Raw genomic sequence first — 20,393 nt, 5'->3', positions numbered from 1 at the left:
ATTCCTTGCTCGTGTGCTTAGACAATTGTGCTGAGCAATTAACTAGAAACAAACATTTAGTCTCTTTTTCCCTTTAGTTTTAGGTAGAACTGTGTTTCCTCAACTGAAATTGATGAGTGAATTACATATTTAAAGGCAGTAGAAATTTGCACCATATGCCAAAGGAAAATGTTTAATTTGGATCCATTTTGTAGATAAACTACCCTTGCAAATAGCCTGACTCCACGTCCCTGCTACATCCTCCAGGGATGTTGGAAGGCAGCAGGGTTTGATTAGTTCTTAACCCACATGTTTACAATCTCTTTGGGCACAGCTTTTGGGGAAGATTTGACCTTGCTTGAATTTGCATGAAAGATATTCACAACAATCAAACACAGAAAGCAGCAGGACAGAGTGTAGAAAGGGGGCATGTGGCTTTGGTATACACAGGCAAAAGCTTAATCTAGATCATAGAAAACATCCAAAGTCTTGGAAAACTTGTAGAATGGGCTTGTACAATAGCCTCTCGGCCTGGTGGAACCCTGTGAGCTCTTCTTTTAAGCTCACTCACCAAATATTTTTATTTTCCTCAGAAAATGCTTTCTGGGGCCTCTTTCACAGATGTTTAAGTGTTTCCTTAGCAGCTCCATCGTAGTAAGGAAGGGTACAGATCTGATATATTGTCCTTACTGTTTTTAGGCTGATGTTCCCCAACAACTTTGAAAGGAGCCTCTGGAGGTCTCTTCTCACAATGATGTCAGTTTAGATGAGGTTGCTCAGGGCCTTGGACAGTCAAGCTCTGAATGGCTCGAAGGATGCAGGTTTCACTAAACCTCTGGGGTCCCACTGCAGCGTGTGACCACCCTCATGAAGAATTTTTCTCCACTAATTTCTAACTGGAATTGCCCTCATTGCAGCTCGTGCCCACTGTCTTTCATTCTTTTCCTGTGCACATGTGAGAAGTTGGGCTGCACCTTCTGTGTTCCCTCCAATTGGGTAGCAAAAGGCAGTGGTAAGAGCCCCTCCATCATCTTTATTTAGCCCTCTCAGGACTGAACAAACCATGTTCACATAGTCCCTTCTTGTACAGCCTTGAAGTTCATCATAGGGTGTGATGTGCTATTATTCCTGTCTTATCTGCCTGGCTATAAGTCTGCCCACAAGGTTTGTTATTACTGGAACAGAGAGAAAGGCCTCCATGTGAAGGCCTCTGGAAGATCACTGCAGATACTTTTATCTCTGTGAGAAATTCAGGTCTAAACAGGATGAACTAACAGGGCTAGCTTCTCTTTTCTGCCTGCTTACGGCCACCTTAGGGCTTATGCAGAAGGTCACTTGGTAGCTTGGCTCCTCTCACCCATGCCAGGGAAATGGGCAAAATGACAGTTGCCAGTTGCAAAGCTCATTGCTGTGAATTGTATGTGCCCAAATCTTAACGGTATCGCATTTTTCCTCATTTTGTCTGCTCTGTGTCACTCCAGATACATACTGGTGAGCACAACACTATGGGAGAGTGCAGTTAGCACACCCAGAGCCCTCTCCTTTGGTACTTGATCACTGTGGCATGACACTGGCGCAAGCTTGACTGGCAAAATCTTTATTGCTCTTATTGCTGCATTTGTGCATTAAGGAAATGGCAGTCATAATTGGTAGACCTGCTTAGTTCTCAAATCCCCCTGGCCCTGGAGGAGAGGGGGTAGCAGGGGACAGTACACACACAGCCCTGAACTCCACTTGGTATCTTAAAGAAGACAACCACACAAAGATGGAGCAACAGGTTGGTAGAAGGTCCAGCACTCCGTCACTGCTCTGCATTTTTATCCCCTGGTTGTACAATTCAGAAAAACCTGGAGAAAGTGTAGCAGAAAACAAGTAGAAATGCTGAGTCCTCTGAGTCCCAGTCCTAGCGATCTGACCAGAACTTTGCTCACTCTTTCTGAGTTGTCTTTAAACTGTAACAATATTCATTTAAAAATGTATGGACTGTACTTTATTTTGCTTTTACACAATATTAAGCAAAATAATTGCAGATTCTGGTGATTCTGTTGGTATAAAATCTGCTGTAGACTACACATGAGAACAGGGAGAAAATTCAGTTTAGTTTATTTCTATTAATGAGTGAAGTATTTAAAATATTGGAAATGCCAGAACTAAAGAACTAAACTAACAATCTTGGTTTTACTTCCAATATGAGGGTCTTTCAATCCAGGATCTCCTTTTATTTCCAAAATCTCCATTTTATTTTCACCATCAGCCCCCAATCCCTGCAGAGGAAGAAGAATGCCAGGGAGCAGGCAGAACAATCAATGTGTATGGGTATCATAGAAAAATTGAATATCCTGAGTTGGAAGGAACCCACAAGGATCATCAATTCCAACTCCTGGGTCCCCAAAGGACCACCCAAAATATCAGACTACGTGTCTGAGGGCGTTCTCCAAATGCTTCTTGAACTCCAGAAGGCTCGGTGCCATGACCACTTCCCTGGGGAGCCTGTTCCAGTGCCTGACCACCCTCTCGGTGAAGAACATTTTCCTGATATCCAGACAGAACCTCCCCTGTTGCAGCTTCAAGACATTTCCTAGTGTCCTATTTCTGGTCACCAAAGAGAATAGATCAGCACCTGCCCCTCTGGTCCCCCTTGTGAAGAAGCTGTAGGCTGCCTTAAGGCCTCCCCTCAGTCTTCATTTCTCCAGGCTGAACAAACGAAGTGACTTCAGCTGCTCCTCATACATCTTGCCCTCCAGACCCTTCACCATCTTTGTAGCCCTAATTTGGATACTCTTTAACAGTTTTATGTCTTTCTTATACTGTGGCACCCAAAACTGCACACAGTACTTGAGGTGAGGCTGCACCAGTGCAGAATAGAGCAGAACAATCCCTTCCCTTGACTGGCTAGCACTGCTGTGTTTAATGTACCCCAGAATATGTTTGGCCCTCCTGGCTGCTAGGGCACACTGCTGGGTCATGTTCAGCTTGGTGTCAACCAAAACCCCCGATCCCTTTTTGGGGGGGCTGATCTCCAGCATCTGGTCCCCCAGTCTGTACATATAGGGTTGTCCCTTCCCAGGTGCAGGACCTGGCACTTGCTCTTGTTAAATTTCATGTTGTTGGTGATTGCCCAACCCTCTAATTTGTCTTTCTGCAAGGCCTCACCACCCTTGATGGAGTCATCAGCTCCACCCAATTTGCTGTAATCTGTGAACTTGCTCAAGGAACTTTCAAGTCCTATATCCAAATTGTTTATGAAAACATTGAAGAAGACTGGTCCTAAAATGGATTCATTCCTAATCCATAAAATTGATTCATTCCTAAAATGGATCACATGGAGTGCTTCTATTTATGCCAAAGAGTAGGGCGACAGGGTTTCTTTGAGTCCTGCAGGGAGAGGCACCAGCTGAATGGTGGAGCCTTGGACAACAGCTCCAGGGTTCAGGTATCTTCACACCAGCTGAGTCCTGCTTTGCATGACTCAGTTCTTCCTATTCTTGCAGATCCAGGGGATTAGCAGAGGGGAGAAAGAAGAAAATAGCTGTGAGTGTACAAGAAATGGAGTCTTGTGTGCATGGGAAGACTGGAAGGTGCACTAAGCAGAGGAGGTGCCCAGCAAGTTGGCAGTTCTCTGTTGCTGCCCAGCATACCTCAGCCATTTTGTGCAGCCCTGAAGTACCATATAAGCAGTGGCTGTCTGACCTTAAAAATTACTTTAAAGAAAGCAAGAAGCCATGTCTCTTGCCAGGTATTTTTAACATTACATTGCATTTTTAAAGAAGAGACACATTATATGTTTTCATTTGTAGTTTACCTAGACTTTTTTAAAAGACTTGATTAAGCCTGAGTATTTAAATCATTTAAACTCTTTACTGAGATTCAGCTTATTTCCAGTTGCACTGGCCCAATTCCCCACTGATTTACATAACACATTTATAACAAAGACCAAATGTCCACACAGGAATTTCAGCCATTGTAGATGAATTCTGTTTATGGCTTTACTTGGAGAGCATTACACAAAGATTAAAATCCAAGTGTTGTTAAGCTCCTCCTAGGCAGAAGAGCTTAGAGTAAACACATCTTTAGTGGATTACGTCGTAGCTGCAGCATTTGGATAAGCAAAAAATTGTGAAAAGCACCTTTTTGGTACTCCAGAGGCTAAAGCTGATCATAAAAAGCATAAAAATAGGTTCCACTGCTATTTCTAAAAAGGAAGCATGCAAATCCCTCCACAAGTGCCCAGTGGGAATGCATGCATTCGACTTCAAACACAGCCTGGGAGCACAGAGCCAGACAATGCTGAAGTGGTGCCAGCACAGAGCACACCCCACCACCTGTGGCTGTGGTGCTTATCAAGCAGAGTGCTCTGCTTACCCTCCCAAGGCTAGCTGCCCCCTGCCAGCTGGGAGGAGGATACTTCTGCTCACGCTGCAGCCTATGGCACAAACAAGCCCCAGTGGACGTGAACCAACATCATCTGACTTCTGCCCTGTCTACCCCTGCTCTGCCTCACCTCTGCTCTCCAGTGGCTCCCCCAGCTCTGGGCAGCAGCTTTCTTCCTTGCTCCCTTCTCCAGGCTGAAGCACAGAAAGTGGCTCTGGTGCTCCCATGAGCCTTCCCAGACTGGAATGGGAAGAGAGCATGGATACAGCAGAGCAGGTGGCTGGCTGCTGGCAGGCTGGAAAAGCAGGAACACAACCATCCTGAGTCAATGTTTTCTCCTTAGTGCTGCCAAACCGCCACAGAAACACCCTCCCCAAGCAATCTTTCCTGTCTGTGTTGCATAAGGATATCAGCAGGAGGTAGCAGCCTATTTGGGGAGGTTGGAGAGGGAGGCTGTGGCTGCTTTTCATATATCTGCAAAGGTCCGTGACACTGGAAGGCTCATGTTAGCTACGGATACATAAAAATAATAGCCTAGATGAGGATTGAAATATTTCTGAAGAAAAATAAAGGAGAAGGGGGGCTGGTAGAGCCAACAGTATGGTAAAAGGAGATGGAATAATGAAGAGAGAGAGGAGAAAGACTTGATGATGTCATTGAAAGAATGCTACAGAAAAGGAAACTTCCATTTCGAAAAAAGAAAAAAAGAAAAAAAAAAAAGGAAAAAAGAAAAATCTCCTGGTTGTTGTTATGAGAGACCACAGCACCAGCGGAGTTGTTTACGCACTGTCACAAACTGGCACCATGCTCTGAAGATGCATGTGTCCTGACCACTGCTCTGATGAGTTTACAGTCCACGTTAACCATGTAGTGAAGGAAGAGGTTCACTCTGTGGGGAGCACAGCGGGTTATTTAGGTTACTAGCGACTTCATTTCTCTGCATTTAGAAGCAGAGGACAAGACTCATCCCACCATAAAGGGGAGCTGAGGTGCCTGTTAGCTGATGCATTTTCTTTCTGTATCTGCTATGATTTCATCCAGGCAAACCCAGGCAATGGAAGACATTGATCGTAATACTGCCTGGAGCAGGAAAGTGTGTAGCTTGAGCTGCAGTCTGATGTGGTAGGATGACCAAGTGGAAGAAGCGAGGGACATAGTTTTCCGCTAAGTCTTTCTGCCAGACATAACAGATTTTGGGAGCAAGGCCCAACACAGGTAATGCCAGAGAACAAACAGTTTAAATTACATGTATTTAAGCAAGTAACATTTATCTGAAGTATTAAAGAATTCATTGGTCTCAAAAAAAAAAAAAAAAAAAAAAAAGGGCAAACTGTGATCGTTGCTAACACAGAGCCTTCCCTAATTGCTTCAGGAGTTTCCTGAAGGCCTTCTCAGACGTCTACATTCAACATTTGCATTTGCACCTCTTTTTCTCTCTTCAGTCTGTTTTGGGACCTCAGCTGTTGGCTGCTTCTGTTCAGAGCGCATTGCAGGAGGCTGTTTACAACTTTGAGAACTGAACCAGGTGCCGGCCAATTTCTGAGACACTGGCACAGCCTGAAATAAATGGAGAAATTGAACATGTTGATGAGAGAGAAAGGTCTGTGGATGAAACTTCTCTGAGTCACGGCCCACAAGCCTAATCTTGTGTGAGCTGTGTGGGCCTAGGTTGACACCTCAGCAGCTCACACCCTGGAGCCCTGCTACACAATAGCGTCTTCAGCCTTGAGATTAGGCACCAGGCTTCCCACACAAGAAAAGTTAAGCCACTAGCAGAAAAAAAAAAAAAAAAAAAAAAAAGATCCTTATAACAATCTGAGTGGGGAAATATCTGATTCAGGCAGAAGTGAAAGGTACACAAAAAGGACATAGGGCTGAGAGAACGCCGTGTGTCAAGTGACTGGAGATGAAGATTTGCAAGTACTGTTTCGTTTGCCCAAATCTGAGTGGAATTTCACGGCCCTTCCAAAAAGCTCCCAACCTGCTACTCTTGCCAAGTTCTGTGCCCTTTTGCAAGTAAAGCATGAGAGCCTCTTGGAAAAACCCTTGTAGTAATCTTTACTAGTGAAAAAATAACACAAAAAAACTGACCATTAAAAATTCCCCAATGGATTTCAGTTTCAGTCTCCTAGTCAGCATTGCTATCCACCTGAGTTCATAGTCACTGGAGCATGAAAGTCTTTAAAACATTATTAGAAGTGTGATAGGACCCTTTGTTAATGTTTAACTACTTCTGCACTGGACCTGAATGCTGTACTTGTTCATGTAAGTAACTGGAGGCCAGACTGTGCAAATCTGCTGTTCAGTGAGTGCTGCTCAAACGTGGCAGCTACAGGTGGGAGCACAGGTGAGAAACACAGGACTAGGAACAACAGTTAAAGCTTGGAGAAGACACAGAGGCTTTTAAGCATGTGGAAGGCAGTGATCTGAACCCGTACCAATGAGCTGTATTCTGTAGTAGACAGAGAAAAATTCTGCATCCAGTTTTTCAGAACTTTTCATGTGGGGAAAAAAAAAAAGAAAAAAAAAAAAAGTTTTATTGTACCCTAGTAAAGATTAAGTAAAATATTGGAAAATGTTCAGTTTCCAGTTGAACAGAAACTTCAGCTTTTGCTCAGCTCTACTTAGTAGTTTTGCATTTCTTCAATTTAAATTGGGTCAGAAATCTTGCTTTAACCTACATTCTCCTTGCATTTTTCATTGCTGTGGCACTTGAAATGCAAAGCAGTTTCACAGGAGACAAAGATTCACCTTAAATATAGCAACTGGAACAAGAACAATTCACATGGATTCCTTCTCTGTTACCTATCCATCAGGCTTCTGATTTCATATGGCTTGCACATGAAGCTCCAATCACATGCATAACCTCTGTACCACCAATTACAAATCACCTGCAAAATGCTTACCAGCTAAGGCCATTGACAAACGAAACTCGTCACGGAGAATCCTCAAAACATCCTGAAGACCTTCTTCACCCTGCTCCAACAAAGAAAGCAGTCAGGGTAAAAGGAGCACTGGCACAGAGCAATGCTGCAGGATGCTTGCACAGTGAGAGCTGGGACAGTCCCTCAAGTCAGTGCCAATTCCAGTCTCTCAAACAGATGAATGATTAAAATGATATGATGGATGTGCTTAGTTCATCACACATTAATTTAGATGTTTTTCCTTTTGTGATACATCTGAACAGGGAAAGAAAACAAAGCTGTTTATCACTTCTGACATTTTCTAGCTGTAGGGTTTTTTTTAGTTTTCAGTTAACCTCCACCAGTGGGCTTGTTTTAAAATGTCAAGTCTTAAAATGCTGACACTATTTTATGAAGTAATGAGAGTTTTATATATGGTAAAGCTTTAAAAACTTAAGTATACTCAGATATAGGGCTGAATAAAAATAGTATACTGTTCTTTTTCCTCCAAGCAATAACTCCAAGAAGCTCAAAATCCAATAAAATGTACATGTGATTTTGCTCTTACTGTAAAATAGTGAAAGATGTTCTCTGTTTATTTTTTATTATTATTATTTTTATTTATTTTTTATTTCTGGCAATGAAGAATGCTTTGGGTGCAGACAATGTCACTTCTTCCCCATGCCCTCCCTCTCCTGTATGCTAGAGTAATGCCACTGAATCACATATCTAGGAATACCCTAAGATATATAATACCAAAACACAGATGAACTAAAAAAAAAATCCTTCTCCCTGTTTTCATTATGGAAAAAATGCAGACAAATCAAAGCAGCACCCTTTTCATGATAGGCCTATTTTCTGTGTTTATTGGCAAAAGAAACAGTGCTGCCATCTCTTCCAGGTTTCTTGCAAGACTCAGGTGTTTTCTTGCTTAAAGCCATAGTACTCACATCACTGATTATGAGTCTCATTTTAAAGACACAAAATATATCTAGACCGCAAAAATATTGTTTTTTCTTCTTGAGAAAAGCTTTAAAGCTCCAATCCAGAGGCTAAAAAGCAAAACCTTAGCAAGGAAAACAAAAACAAAAAAACTTGTGTAATTACATTTTAATATTAAATATTTTATGTTAACCTTCTGCATCAGAGGCCTGATTCATGATTCTGCATCATTGCAATACACTAGGAGTCAAGAAGCTGCAAACTGGAACTGAGACAGAAGTGGCACGCTTGGATACCTACAGGACTTGTGCTGTGCTCAATCTTGTTAAAATGTTTTAAACATCAATAGGATAGAGTTCCATATATATTTCTAAAGAATTCATAACACCACTGTGAAACTGCTATATCAAAATCATGTATTGTTTTTGAATAAGCTGACAGCAAATAAAATTTTCAGACTCATTTTTGTGGCAAATAAGCCCACCTCCAATTTTCAAAACCAGTGGTGGTCCGGACTCCCACAGTATTATAACACCAAGCTGCAACATCAAGAAATCAGGGCCCACAAGACAATGTTATGAGTTTCAAAATCATATTTGAAATAATGAAATTCAGTGTTATTTTTAAATCAAACAAAATGTCTGGGTTTGATTCAATTTGGGGTGGTTCCACTTAAAATTCAGCAAAACCAAAAAAAAAAATGCTTAAGATTCCTCACTGGTGAAAACTGTCTCTGTGAGACTGTTAAATAACACCAGTGGAGTCTTGGAGAGTGTGTTAAGAAAGCACACACCCTGGTACGGTTCAGCCTGTAGAAGAGGAGGCTCAGGGAGGATCTTACAAATGTCTATAAATATCTGAAGGAAGGATGCAGTGAAGACAGAGCCAGGCTAATTTTATTGGTGCCCAGTGCCTGGACAAGAAGCAGCGAGCACAAACTGGAACACAAGAGGTTCTGTGTGAACATTGGGAAGCATTTCTTTACCATGCAGGTGATGGAGCACTGTCACAGATTGCCCAGAGAAATTGTAGAATCTCCCACCATGGAGATCTTCAAAAGCCACCTGGGCATGGTCCTGGGCAACCTGCACTGGGTGTCCCTGCTTGAGCAGGGTGGTTGAACCAGATGGCCTCCAGAGGTCCCTGCCAACCTCAACCATTGTGTGATTCTGTGATACAGAGTCAAACTTCCTTACTCACCTTGTAAGCCAGACCCCATAAAGCTGGTCGTCCAATAAAGACACATTTTGCTCCCAGTGCCAGCGCTTTTAATACATCACTTCCTTTCCGTATTCCACCATCTAAATAGACTTCCATTCTGCCTTGTACTGCCTCCACAACTTCAATCAGAGCATCAATCTGCAAAGAAGCAGCCACTCACAACTTGGGATCAGCTTTTGATTGCAAGACAAAGAGGAGATAACCGACATAAACAGAAAGGTATACAATACTTTAATAGCATAAACTCTCAAAATTAAGCCAAACAATTCCTCACGAATAGCTCAGTATCAAAAGCTGCACAACACAGTGCATCTCCATGCTCTAGTTGCCAAGTAGTCAGTTCTATTTTCCAATGTTTTCCTAACATTGATATTCTTTCCAGCACTTCTGGTAACTGAAAAAGAAATATTTTCACTTTCTTTCTGATTTAATTTTGAAAGACTTTAAAAATAAATTTCACTGTAAATAATACTTGTAAATAATACTTTAATTTGAGACAATGATGAAAGATAGGTGTTTGTAAAAAGGATGTCAAACTTCTCCTTGCTACTGTCCAAATTGCCAAACTCACATTTCAGTGCAGTCCTAGTGACCACCTGTTGAAAGCCTCCTCAAGCCCCATAAAGCAGCTATGAAAGATTTAATTTGCTATGCAGTACAGCCAACATATCATTTCCTCCAGGCTGTCTCTTGATTCCCTGAGGTCTTTTCTACAACATACAGCATAGTGACAGGTTGGTAGTGCAGTGCAGTACCACGCAGAGACGCTGGCTCTGGTCCCAAGATCAGTAGAACTGGTGGCATGACATTGCACTAGACCTAATTAACTCTCCTTCATAGCAAACTCAAAGATCTCTTTTCTGCAATCTCTTACACTCTCTTGCTTGATTTTCATCATCTTAGGGAGAGAAGCTGTAACTAACATCGCTAAATAGGTTTTTCCAAATGGTCATAAACTTTTCAGAATTTCAGGCTGAAAATTTTTGGGCTGAAATTTTTCAGGAGTAGCTCACCAAGAGCAGTGACAATAGCCTCTTCTGCCAGGTTTGGTACCAGAGGAGTGGCAGAGCTGAATTAAGTACCTATTGTTTTGTCTCTGTATGTAAAGAAGCTTTACATAGATGCCATTTCCATTATTATGTCTTTAGCATTTAGAATTATTTATTTATTTATTATTGTCACCTTTGACATAGAATAGAAGAGAATTCCCTGGTGCCAATTTTTATTTTACAGAGGAAAACAGAGAAAAGAAAATCCATAAGAATATGATACTATGCAATTAAGACATAAACTATGAACAATTGGAAAAATTGAGATCAAATTAAAGCAGTGAAATACATACATGTTAAACAACCCATTATTTTTTTGTACAGATTAAAAAGTGGAGGAATTTTTCTTCAGATAAGTTATTCTTTCTTCAGGCTTATGAAAGTCAATGAATTCCCATTTAGATTTGAGTCTGTGAATATGCAAGCAGATCTCTCACTAAATCTAGCTGCACTGTTTCTGCATATTTTGGCAGAGGTTAACAATGAGAGTACATTACACTCTCATTTGTACATTTTTGGTCCAGAGCTTCATTTTATTTTTGCTGCAGTTCACAAAGAATATGTGTGCACTGCACCAGCTAATGAAGAAAACTTCCAATAAGCTGGCCAGTAGTTCTGCTTCAGCAATGTGAGTTCGGTGCTCCCAAGACACTGAGAAAATACTTGAGTGGGCAGCCCAAGCCAAGGCATGCATCTTACCATTTTAAAGCTAAAGTACATCTGCACACAATCCAAGCCATGCAACAAACACACAAGTCTACCAGAAGCATATATGCAAAGACGTGTACAGATACCCAAACGTAGCACAAACGTCCATACGATACTATTGGGACATCTATTTTCTCACTTACAGTGGCAGGTCCTCCATCCAGCTGTCTTCCGCCATGATTGGACACAATAATTCCTTGAGCTCCATGCCTCACTGCCAGCTCTGCATCTTCTTTTGTCAAGATCCCTTTGATGATAATAGGTAGGCGAGTCAGACTCTGCAGCCAGTAAATATCGTTCCAGGTGACTGAAGGATCCAAGCTGTTGGGTGGCAGTCCATACTCGGAACAGTCATCTCCCTGTAGCCATAGGACAGCAAAAAAACTCATCTAAGCTGTAATAATACAGAGACTTGAAGTCTTTTCCTGCCCTAGAGGAGATGCATTAAACTTGCTAGCAATCACATTCACCAGCTCCTTAAAGCATCTATGTCTGGATGACAGTAATAACAGGGATGGAAATCAGTGCCTCCAAGGAAGCTGTACTGGGATGTTAAAACCAGAAGCCAGGCTGGCAGAAGGTCAAGCCAGAATGCTGCAGAAACAGGAGGGAAGAAGATACATCCTGGACACAGCAGCAGTTACCCAGGGGTTCTGCCTCATGTGGCGCACACCAGCACAGTGAATGAAAGAATGAGATCATTTTACAAACCTCAAAGGCTCCCTCCAAGTTCTTCAGCTTCATGTGGGGAGGAAGCCGGAAACCATTACGGACATCATCACGTCTTTTGCCTGTGTAGGGCAGGTCCGCGGTGAGGACGAGGGCCTGGAAGCCCAAGGCCTCAGCCCGTTGGACCAGCTGCTGAGAAACTGCCCTGTTGCGGTGGATGTAGAGCTGGAACCATCGGAAGCCCCCAGGGGCAGCTGCGGAGATTTCCTCCAGCGTGCAGGTGGAGTACGTGCTGGCAATGTAGCAGGTGTTCATGGCATTGGCCGCTTTGGGAGGTATGGAAAAATAATCAGAATAAAGGTCAACTTGAACAGTCCCACCAGACAATGGGTACGGTATTTTTTATGCAGTGTTTACAGAGAACACCTGAACTCTTGTTTTATGTATATCCTGCCAAACACAGAGCTCTGCCAGTTGGCAAATACACCTCAGGGATTACAACTGGCTGTATTTGCCTTGCTCTGTTGCAGGATCATGGTGAAGAAATTCAGGTAAATTACCAACTGTTGGTTTCATTTTGGAAATAGTGTTTTAAAAACTTCATCTTCATGAAAATCTTTCTTTGAAATCTTCATGACCACTTCCTCACAGGAATGCACACTCAAATGCTCTCAGTGTACACAGAAATGCACGCAGGAAAAAAGATATTTCTGGGGGTCAGCTCTCTAAGTTTAACATATGATTGGGCAAGAGAGGTTCTGCTTTTCTCCAAACACTTTTGTGTCCTGTCTAGATGCCATGGCATTGAGGACCTGTGTGATTCTTTGGTATAACTCAGAAATGGTGTCTACAGTCTCTGTCTAAGTTTGCAGCAGCTCCCGTGGGGCTGATCTGGTATTACTAGCAGCTGGAGAAGTATAGCAATATACAGCTTCCCATGCACTCCGTGTCACCAGACCCAAGTGGGTTATCCACATGACGTGATGCGTCATCCACAAACGGGCTGTCAAAAGTTTTGCCTCTTTGAGCCTGAACACTTTGCTCAGTCACACTTCAAATTATCCTAATGGCTTCTCTGCTGCAGAGCTGGAAAAATATTTTTTTTCCACAAACCGATTTTTGGTACAAAACAGCAAAGCAGAAGAGTACCTCTGGCTGTGCTTTTCTCTCCATCGGGCCATGCTAGCTGGTGGAAGCCAGTGGGGGCAATTCCTACAGGAAAGCTGATTTCAGTCCCCAGGAGTTTAGTCCTTGTGTCCATCACGGATACATCCCGCAGCATACGTGGCCGGAAATGAATTCTGCAAGGCAATAGCAATAAAACACCCTTCAGGATAGTAGTTGCCCCATGGCTTTTCGCTTTTGAAGCTGCATGGAAACTAGGTCTTCATTTGCCTATTGCAACGCAGGAATCCAAGCCAATAAAGAAAACAACATATAAAGAGACTTTTCATCATTCCTTTTTTTTTTTTTTTTGCTTTCAGAGGTCCATTCAGCCAGCAGTTCGGCCACTTCCACCTATCACTAATCCTATACACCTGCTCACTGGCCACAATACTTAATTTCTACACTTCCCACTTCAGCTTACCATACTTAATATCACCTGTGCTCCTATTGTCCATCCAACAGTTTACTTCTACTTGTAGCCCAGTGCCAGGTCTCTGTCTTCCGCTCTACCATTCATGTCTGTCCTCATTGTACATTGTACCTGCCCTCACTGTCTGCAGCACATTCCCCAAATCCCATACTACTTATGTATAGGCTTCCTGCTGTTCCCTACGTGCTACCCATTGCATCTCATTCCATTATAGCCACTCATCCCCTTTCTTGTCGTACTGTACCGTACCATACCATACCATACCATACCATACCATACCATACCATACCATACCATACCATTTGCTTGTCCATGCAATCTCAGCCATATTCAGGCTAACACCAGAGCATACAGCATATGCCATTTAGAGAAGTATATTTTGCTAGAGACCACCTTGAACAGGCAAGGTGTTAGGAGCCCAGATACTTGCACACAAATATAGTTTAAAAGTTTCCAGCACAACACCCCCAACTTCTTCCTTACATTACCTTTTATAGGCCAGGATGTTTTCATCTCGGGTGCTACACTCATCTGCTCCAGCTGCAAAGAAATCCCAAGCAATCCTGGGTAAATACTTTTTAGCATAAGCTTCAAAGTCTGACAAACACACCATAGCCATTGCAGAGAGATGCTCTGGGAACCCTGAAGAAAAGAATAACATTGAGTGGATATTAGATCCCTGAACTGTCACTCTCTTCCAGGGACTCTAAGGGCATTTAATGCAAACCTTGGACCCCTCTGCCTTGCAGAAGAGTTGCTGAGATGTTGTCTCAGTCCAGGTGGCCCACCCTGTTCTTGAGACTATTTTCTGAGAGTGTCCCAGTCAGTTTCCATCTCCAAAGTGCAGTCAGCACAGCACACAACACCATGGTAAATAGCTTACAGCTGCTAGATACCTGAACAGCATTATATATCCAGGGGTGACTGTAAGCAATATTCAAAGCATGGTTATATGCTGTGCCATGCACAGTGGGCTTTTGTGTGGTGCCACAAGCTTCTCCTTGCCACTTGACGTGCTGTGCCAGACACATCCCTGGGAGGGTAGAACTTGCTGGTCTGCAATATGTTTGGCTGACTCCTACATACCCAGTGACCTCAGTATTTAGAAAACACTCCTGTGGAGAATAAAGAGCATGACAGAGGCAGCTCTCATATCAGGGTAATCTTGAGGTAATACTGCTTCACTTGACACTGGTCCCTGAACACATTTAATTTATCTACGTAGCTTCCTAAATGTCCTGTACTTGTGTCCCAAAATATTGACAAGGCTGCCTCTCATATAAATTTAGAGTCTGAAGGGCAGTGTGATGAGCTTGCTCTGATTCCTTTTGAAATATAAGTCCAAAATGACATAAATCCCTGCTTAGCTGTCACAGAATCATGGCAGAGTTAGCAAAAATAAGGGACTTTTGGAGGTTATCTAATCCAACCTCAGACTTAAAAGAACTTGTAAAAACACATCCAAGTCATCAGGATTCAACTGCTTGCTGAACTTGGTCTGTAATATATTCTGTCTCCCATACAAATGAATTACACGATTGATACTTATTTGGGTATTTCCTAAAATTTCAAGTCTTGATCTTGCAAGTGTGATGACCTCAAGAAGCTCCACCAGAATTAGAGGAGCTAAAGGGAGACTCTGGTCTTTTGCCTCTTGAGATTCCTCTTGAATCAGAACTTCTTTCCAACATCAGTTACTCCTTAATCAGGCTATGACTACCCAATGTGAATAAATATTTCATCTGACCTCAGGCAAATTTTGCCATTCATCTTCTGCCTTAGTATAATGAAAACTGGCAGATGCAGCCAAAAAAAGTAGGAAGAAGCTTGCATCTCTTTATCTCTCTTTATTCTGTCTTAATGAACAAAAGCCTGAAGAGGATACTTTAGGTCCTCTGCTATTTTAAGACACAGCAGTCATTTAATTCCATCACAAATTCCATCTTAAAACTATTTGAATTATTTATTCCACCAATTCTCCTCAAAGGCTGTCCCATAAAATCATTCACTGGAGAGTCCCTTAGGACAGTTCCCTGACAGAACAATTACTTATGGACTGACTTGTCTGAATTCAAGACCATAAAATTCAGAAGCAAGTAAAGAGTCTTCATCTAACATACTCTGGCATGAACATGTCATAAAACTATGTCCAAATTCCTAGTGCAAGCCATTGTCAAGGCCAGAGTTGGGGAAAAACACAAAATATTTTCTACACATCTTCAGTTCTCTATTGTAACAAATATCTTCTGGGTGTTTGCATTGCATACTACAGCACTGATACACACTAAAAAAGGACCACAGAAAATTTAGACAAACTATGTCCAAATAGTTTGGACAGAAAACACTGACAAAAAGCAAATTCCATAACATGAAACATGATTCTAAGAACTACCCTCAATCTTTCAGGGAATAGAAGTGACATTGTGTGACCCAGATGTCTAATCAAACCAACATAAATGCTGACTATCAAATGCCTGCACTTACATACTTGTGATCCAGCCAGGTCTAAAAACTATGCAAATTAATGTTTTAGCAAACTGTGCCCATTTGCGAGGAAACATACAAAACACAGACAAAATCAATTTGCTAAATTGTTTGTTGCAATTACTTCTGTGGGTCTGATTAAAATAGGTATTTTTCAAGGTATATGAAAGCATAAAGTTTTAAAACAGCTGTGGTTTTGGTCTAATTTCTCTACAAATGTACAGGAAGAAGTAAATACCCTAGTTTTCAGGATTAGCCTCCCACAGCAGATTAACAGGGGTTTCAAGCTTCAACAAAACCAGTCCCACGTTTCTGATGTTGTACGCCTCTGACACAGATAAACACATAGGTTATGTACACAAATCCAACCTGTCAAATTGCAGACATGGATATGTCTCTCTAACTGAGATGCCTGTGTATACACTGGAAAATTAGGACTCCATTCCCCACTAGCAAAGAGCTAAGGATGAGAGAATCATTTGAAGACAAAGAGGAAGTGTGACTTACTTCTTCAGTGTTGTTTTGTCTACCCTGGCAGGCATTAGGTAGCAGGTGGTAAAAATATCCCAAGCCTTCTCTGTATGTCTTCATGACATCAACCACAGCTGACAGCACAAGTTTTCATATACCATATATCATGACCATGAAACACATACCGTGACTTTTGCTTTCCTACTGCTAGGGAGGCCAAAGTCAGGAAGCGCAAAAAGATAAACTAAGTCCTTTAATGGTAGAATAAATCGGAATTTTAATTAATCCAGGCCCAGTCCTCATTATCTCACAGTTCAGAGCTCAGTTCAGACTTACGTTGGATTCTAGGGAGAGCAGGAGCAGGTAAGATCCTCTGTTTCAAGACAGCTTACAAGCAGGATGCAGAGAAGGTCTTTTCACTGAGTACTATTTTTTCTGCAGTCAATAAGCAACCACAAGAGATTAAAGATCAATCCTGCAATAAACTTTGTACTGTTTGTGTAACACTAACTTTGTTTGGCTATTAGATCATTAGAAGGTCCTTCCAAAAAATGCTTCACCTTGTCAACCAAGCAATTGCTTGGGACACAACATTGGAGCAGTGGCTGAAGGCTGCACATTCCCCCCCAGGGAAGCAACAGTTTTTCTGGGGTTTGATTGAAACCCTAAACTGACCTGTTAGAAGGGATGAGAGAGGTTCAGTCATGGGCTGGCAGTGTCCCCTGTCCCGTGCTCTGCTGATGCTACAAGCAGTAGGAATGGAGGCGAAAGGACATTTCCCATGAGGAAAATTCAGTCTGTTGAAAACATGGTAGCTCTACCAGGAAGGCTGCATGTTATCACACCTTTGTGCAGGTCTCTGAGGGAAACTAATGGGTCTACAAAAAAAAAAAAAAAAAAAGGCTTTTTAGGTTTGTTGTGTGTTTCCACTCCACGGACAACCAAACTGTCTCCTTCAAGCCTATTGGTAACTTACTGCTGCTGTATGTGCTACAAGTCCCACCAAAAAGATGATCCACAGACAGTGGGAGTTGTTCCAGCCCACAGCTACAGAGCCTTGAATCTTTACCACCATGTGTGAAGGAGACATTTTTTACTTCCTACAGTATATGAACAAGTAAAGTAGCCTTTGTCTTTTGCCATTTTTAAAGGGTTATGAGTGCTTTTGTGGTCCACCTGCTCTCCCCCAGGCCTTGCAGATTTCCTCCTTTGGCTCCCCACCCAGCTATCTCCCAGAAGCACTCTCTGTCCTCTCCCTTTCCTGTGCCTGGGAACTGGTGAGAATTCTCTGTGCTTCCCTCTATTTCCCCTGCTGAGCATTACAAACTGGCTCCGAGGTGCCAACAGATTTATGATATTGATTTAAATTTGCAAGATACGAAAAGTAAATATTGGACAGTTTTATTTGCCCTTTGTTGTTTTTTAGCATTTAGGCTTCGTGTTTTCAATTCTTCCAAGCAAGCATGAGAGCTTGAAACTTATATTTTTACTAACTGAAAATTGAGATATTTTTCCCTATAAACATGTGATACCAGGTGCAGAAGGTGAGGCAGAAACTTGTGAAAACATTCCTGGAGTTTTACCAGCCGTCTTGTCCTCCCAGCCCAAGCAACACAGCTGAGGCAGCAAGTGAGACAAAGGACTTGGGAGAACTAGAAACTGAACAGCACTGCAGCTTCAGGGCCTGCTATCCAAGAAGCTGCTTGGGTCTAGGACTGCAGATCTTAGCTCCTGACAACATAAATCCTAGGCCATTGACATCATCTTTGTAGCTGCAGTGAACATCTATTCTCCTCTTAGGTGTATTCGTGAAGTTCTGCCCAAAATCTACCAGGCATGATCATATAGAGCATCATCTTTTAAAGCTTTTTAAAATTCTGCCTTCAGAGCTTATTATCTGCTGACAGCACTGTGAAGCTAGCTTCTGGTATTCAGCTATCCATATGCTAGTCACAAATGAGACAAGGTATGCACATTCAGCTTAGTGCCAATGAGCATCTTGGTTCACTTTCCTGCCCAGGAAAAATCCATTCAGCATGACTTCTGAAGAAAAGATCAAAACACCGTCTCTGTCTGCAATACACAGAGAGAGGGTAAAAAAAAAAAAAAAAAAAAAAAGCATCCCTGGGAAGAAAAATCCTGTACTCACCCTTCTCCTCCCCACTAGATGTCAGCTTTGGGTCATATATATCAATTTATGCTGGTAATAACAAAAAGAGACCGTCAGTCCTTGATGCCCTGCCAGGCACAACGTCCTTAAAACTGACACTATCACATCACGCGAGTGCCTGCTAATAGGCTTGGAAATCTCCGTTCTCTGTGTTTTAGTCTTAGCATTTTCTGGTGCACAGCATAGCAATAAATGTAGCTACATTTAGCTACATTACATGTAGCCTGATCTTCACTTCAGCCTACAAGTTATCTGCAGGGTCCTCTGTCACATCTGTCATTATGCTACTTCATGGATGCATATTGCAGCCAACTCACCAAACCATAAAGTTCACAGTTTCTTGGTTATCATAATTTTACATGAATTAAAGATAGGCTGTGACTATTGTAGTTTGGATCAGGAGAAGGACAAGATCTCTGCTTTTGTGCTGTGGCTTTTAGGAGACTGTATATCTACATATATTCCCTTCTTTCAGCAAAATAGCAATTACTTCTTGTTCCATAAGTAGTATTTTCTCTGATACTTCTGAATACTGAATTCTGATACTCTGATACTTCTGAATTAGCTGGTGAAGCTCTAATGTTCTAAGGAAATCAAAGTTTGCTACAGAGATAATATCTAATAATGGAGCTCCTATATAATTGCAAAAGGTGGACAAGTTTTAAAGTACTGGATCCCTTTTCATTGGAGTTCAATAAAAGACTTAAAAAGACTATTTTGCTGAAAGCTTTCCTTTCTGCTTTCTTCTGAGAAGTGAAGAAAATATAGGAAATACTCACACATCTGGTCTAGTATTGCAGGTAGGGCGTCAAGCAGTCAACAGCAAAAGCTTGATTTGTCCATAGTTCTGCACAGCTGGGATTTTGCAGTTGCTTACTTTTCATACTAACATAGTCAAAGGCTCGTGAGTCCAAACACAGAGATCCTGTGTAAATCTGTGCTCTAGTTCCTGTTATAATCACAATGCTCATTACTCCGGCTGGTTATCTTCGTTTGCTTTCCACAGATCGCAAATCGCCATGGCTCAAGCTGACATCTACCTCACTGACACATCCACTAGTGACGGGTTCAGTTCAGGACTTTACAACACTCAGTGAAGAATCTGCTGAAGGATAAAGGAGAAAATAACTATAAGCAATGTAAACCAGAACACAACGTAGTTTGCATATAGTCACTACGGGTTTTCCTTATCAGATGTGTTTCTTGGGCATATGCCCGGTGTTTGGAAGGAAAGCTGTTTCTCCTTGCATGTCAGTCATGCAAGCAAGTTCTCCCATAATTAAATATTTAAATAGCCACCCCTCTATTATAGTTGTAGATGGCCATGAATCTTGTATTTAACCTTGCCTAACACTTTTGATTATAAGATCCAGTTTTCAGTTGCTTATAATTGTGTCATATTTTAAACATTCAAGGCTGAAATTTTCTATCCTCAGTCTCTGTGTTGGGCTGAATTTTTGGAGGAATATTTCACTCAAAAGATGGTCAGCAACTTCCAAGGATGAGGTTAGAGAAAAATATGGTGGTTGGCCCATGCTGAAAACGTCCCACGGTGGTTTCACAGCAGAACTTGGGCAGCTCAGTGCTTCATGCAGGGACTTGAAATTAGTGGGAGCTGATTCCTGGGTGCATCAGCCTGTACTTGCTGGCCATATGAAAAACCAACCAGATCTGGTCTAACTGTAAATCACTGTGCTCTGCCTGCACATGCTTAGCAGAGTTTGCCTGAAATCCAGATGTTATTTTTGCTGAGGACTTGTCTAGGACAGAGCATGCTTCTGCTCAGGGCCAAAGGAACTCAAAAAGCCCCAAACACAAGAGAGCTAGAG

At 42.0% G+C, this 20,393-nt stretch overlaps 1 protein-coding gene across 3 annotated transcripts in view; it reads right to left on the bottom strand.

Moving 5' to 3' along the window:
- HAO2 (hydroxyacid oxidase 2) overlaps positions 1-20,393 on the bottom strand; it is a 48,933-nt gene that overhangs the window by 3,673 nt on the left and 24,867 nt on the right. Inside the window, exons 4-14 of one of the 3 annotated variants that reach the window (XM_067004249.1) lie at positions 19,344-19,669; positions 17,070-17,272; positions 16,731-16,829; positions 13,928-14,081; positions 12,992-13,143; positions 11,885-12,168; positions 11,317-11,532; positions 9,396-9,554; positions 7,257-7,326; positions 6,625-6,679; positions 1,943-2,511 (exon numbers count right to left, since the gene is read on the bottom strand). In XM_067004249.1, coding sequence (XP_066860350.1) covers positions 2,388-2,511; positions 6,625-6,679; positions 7,257-7,326; positions 9,396-9,554; positions 11,317-11,532; positions 11,885-12,168; positions 12,992-13,143; positions 13,928-14,058 — 1,191 coding nt within the window. In that variant the 5' untranslated portion in view covers positions 14,059-14,081; positions 16,731-16,829; positions 17,070-17,272; positions 19,344-19,669 and the 3' untranslated portion in view covers positions 1,943-2,387. Of the gene's footprint in view, positions 1-1,942; positions 2,512-5,774; positions 5,908-6,624; positions 6,680-7,256; positions 7,327-9,395; positions 9,555-11,316; positions 11,533-11,884; positions 12,169-12,991; positions 13,144-13,927; positions 14,082-16,730; positions 16,830-17,069; positions 17,273-19,343; positions 19,670-20,393 lie in introns of those variants that run through there. The other 2 variants (XR_010834376.1, XM_067004246.1) reach the window with 2 other exon arrangements.

This window comes from Anser cygnoides, chromosome 1, assembly GCF_040182565.1.
Source record: "Anser cygnoides isolate HZ-2024a breed goose chromosome 1, Taihu_goose_T2T_genome, whole genome shotgun sequence".
NCBI classification, from domain to species: Eukaryota; Metazoa; Chordata; class Aves; order Anseriformes; family Anatidae; genus Anser; species Anser cygnoides.
Note: the sequence above shows the minus strand (reverse complement) of the source record. Positions and strands in the feature narration are given on the sequence as shown.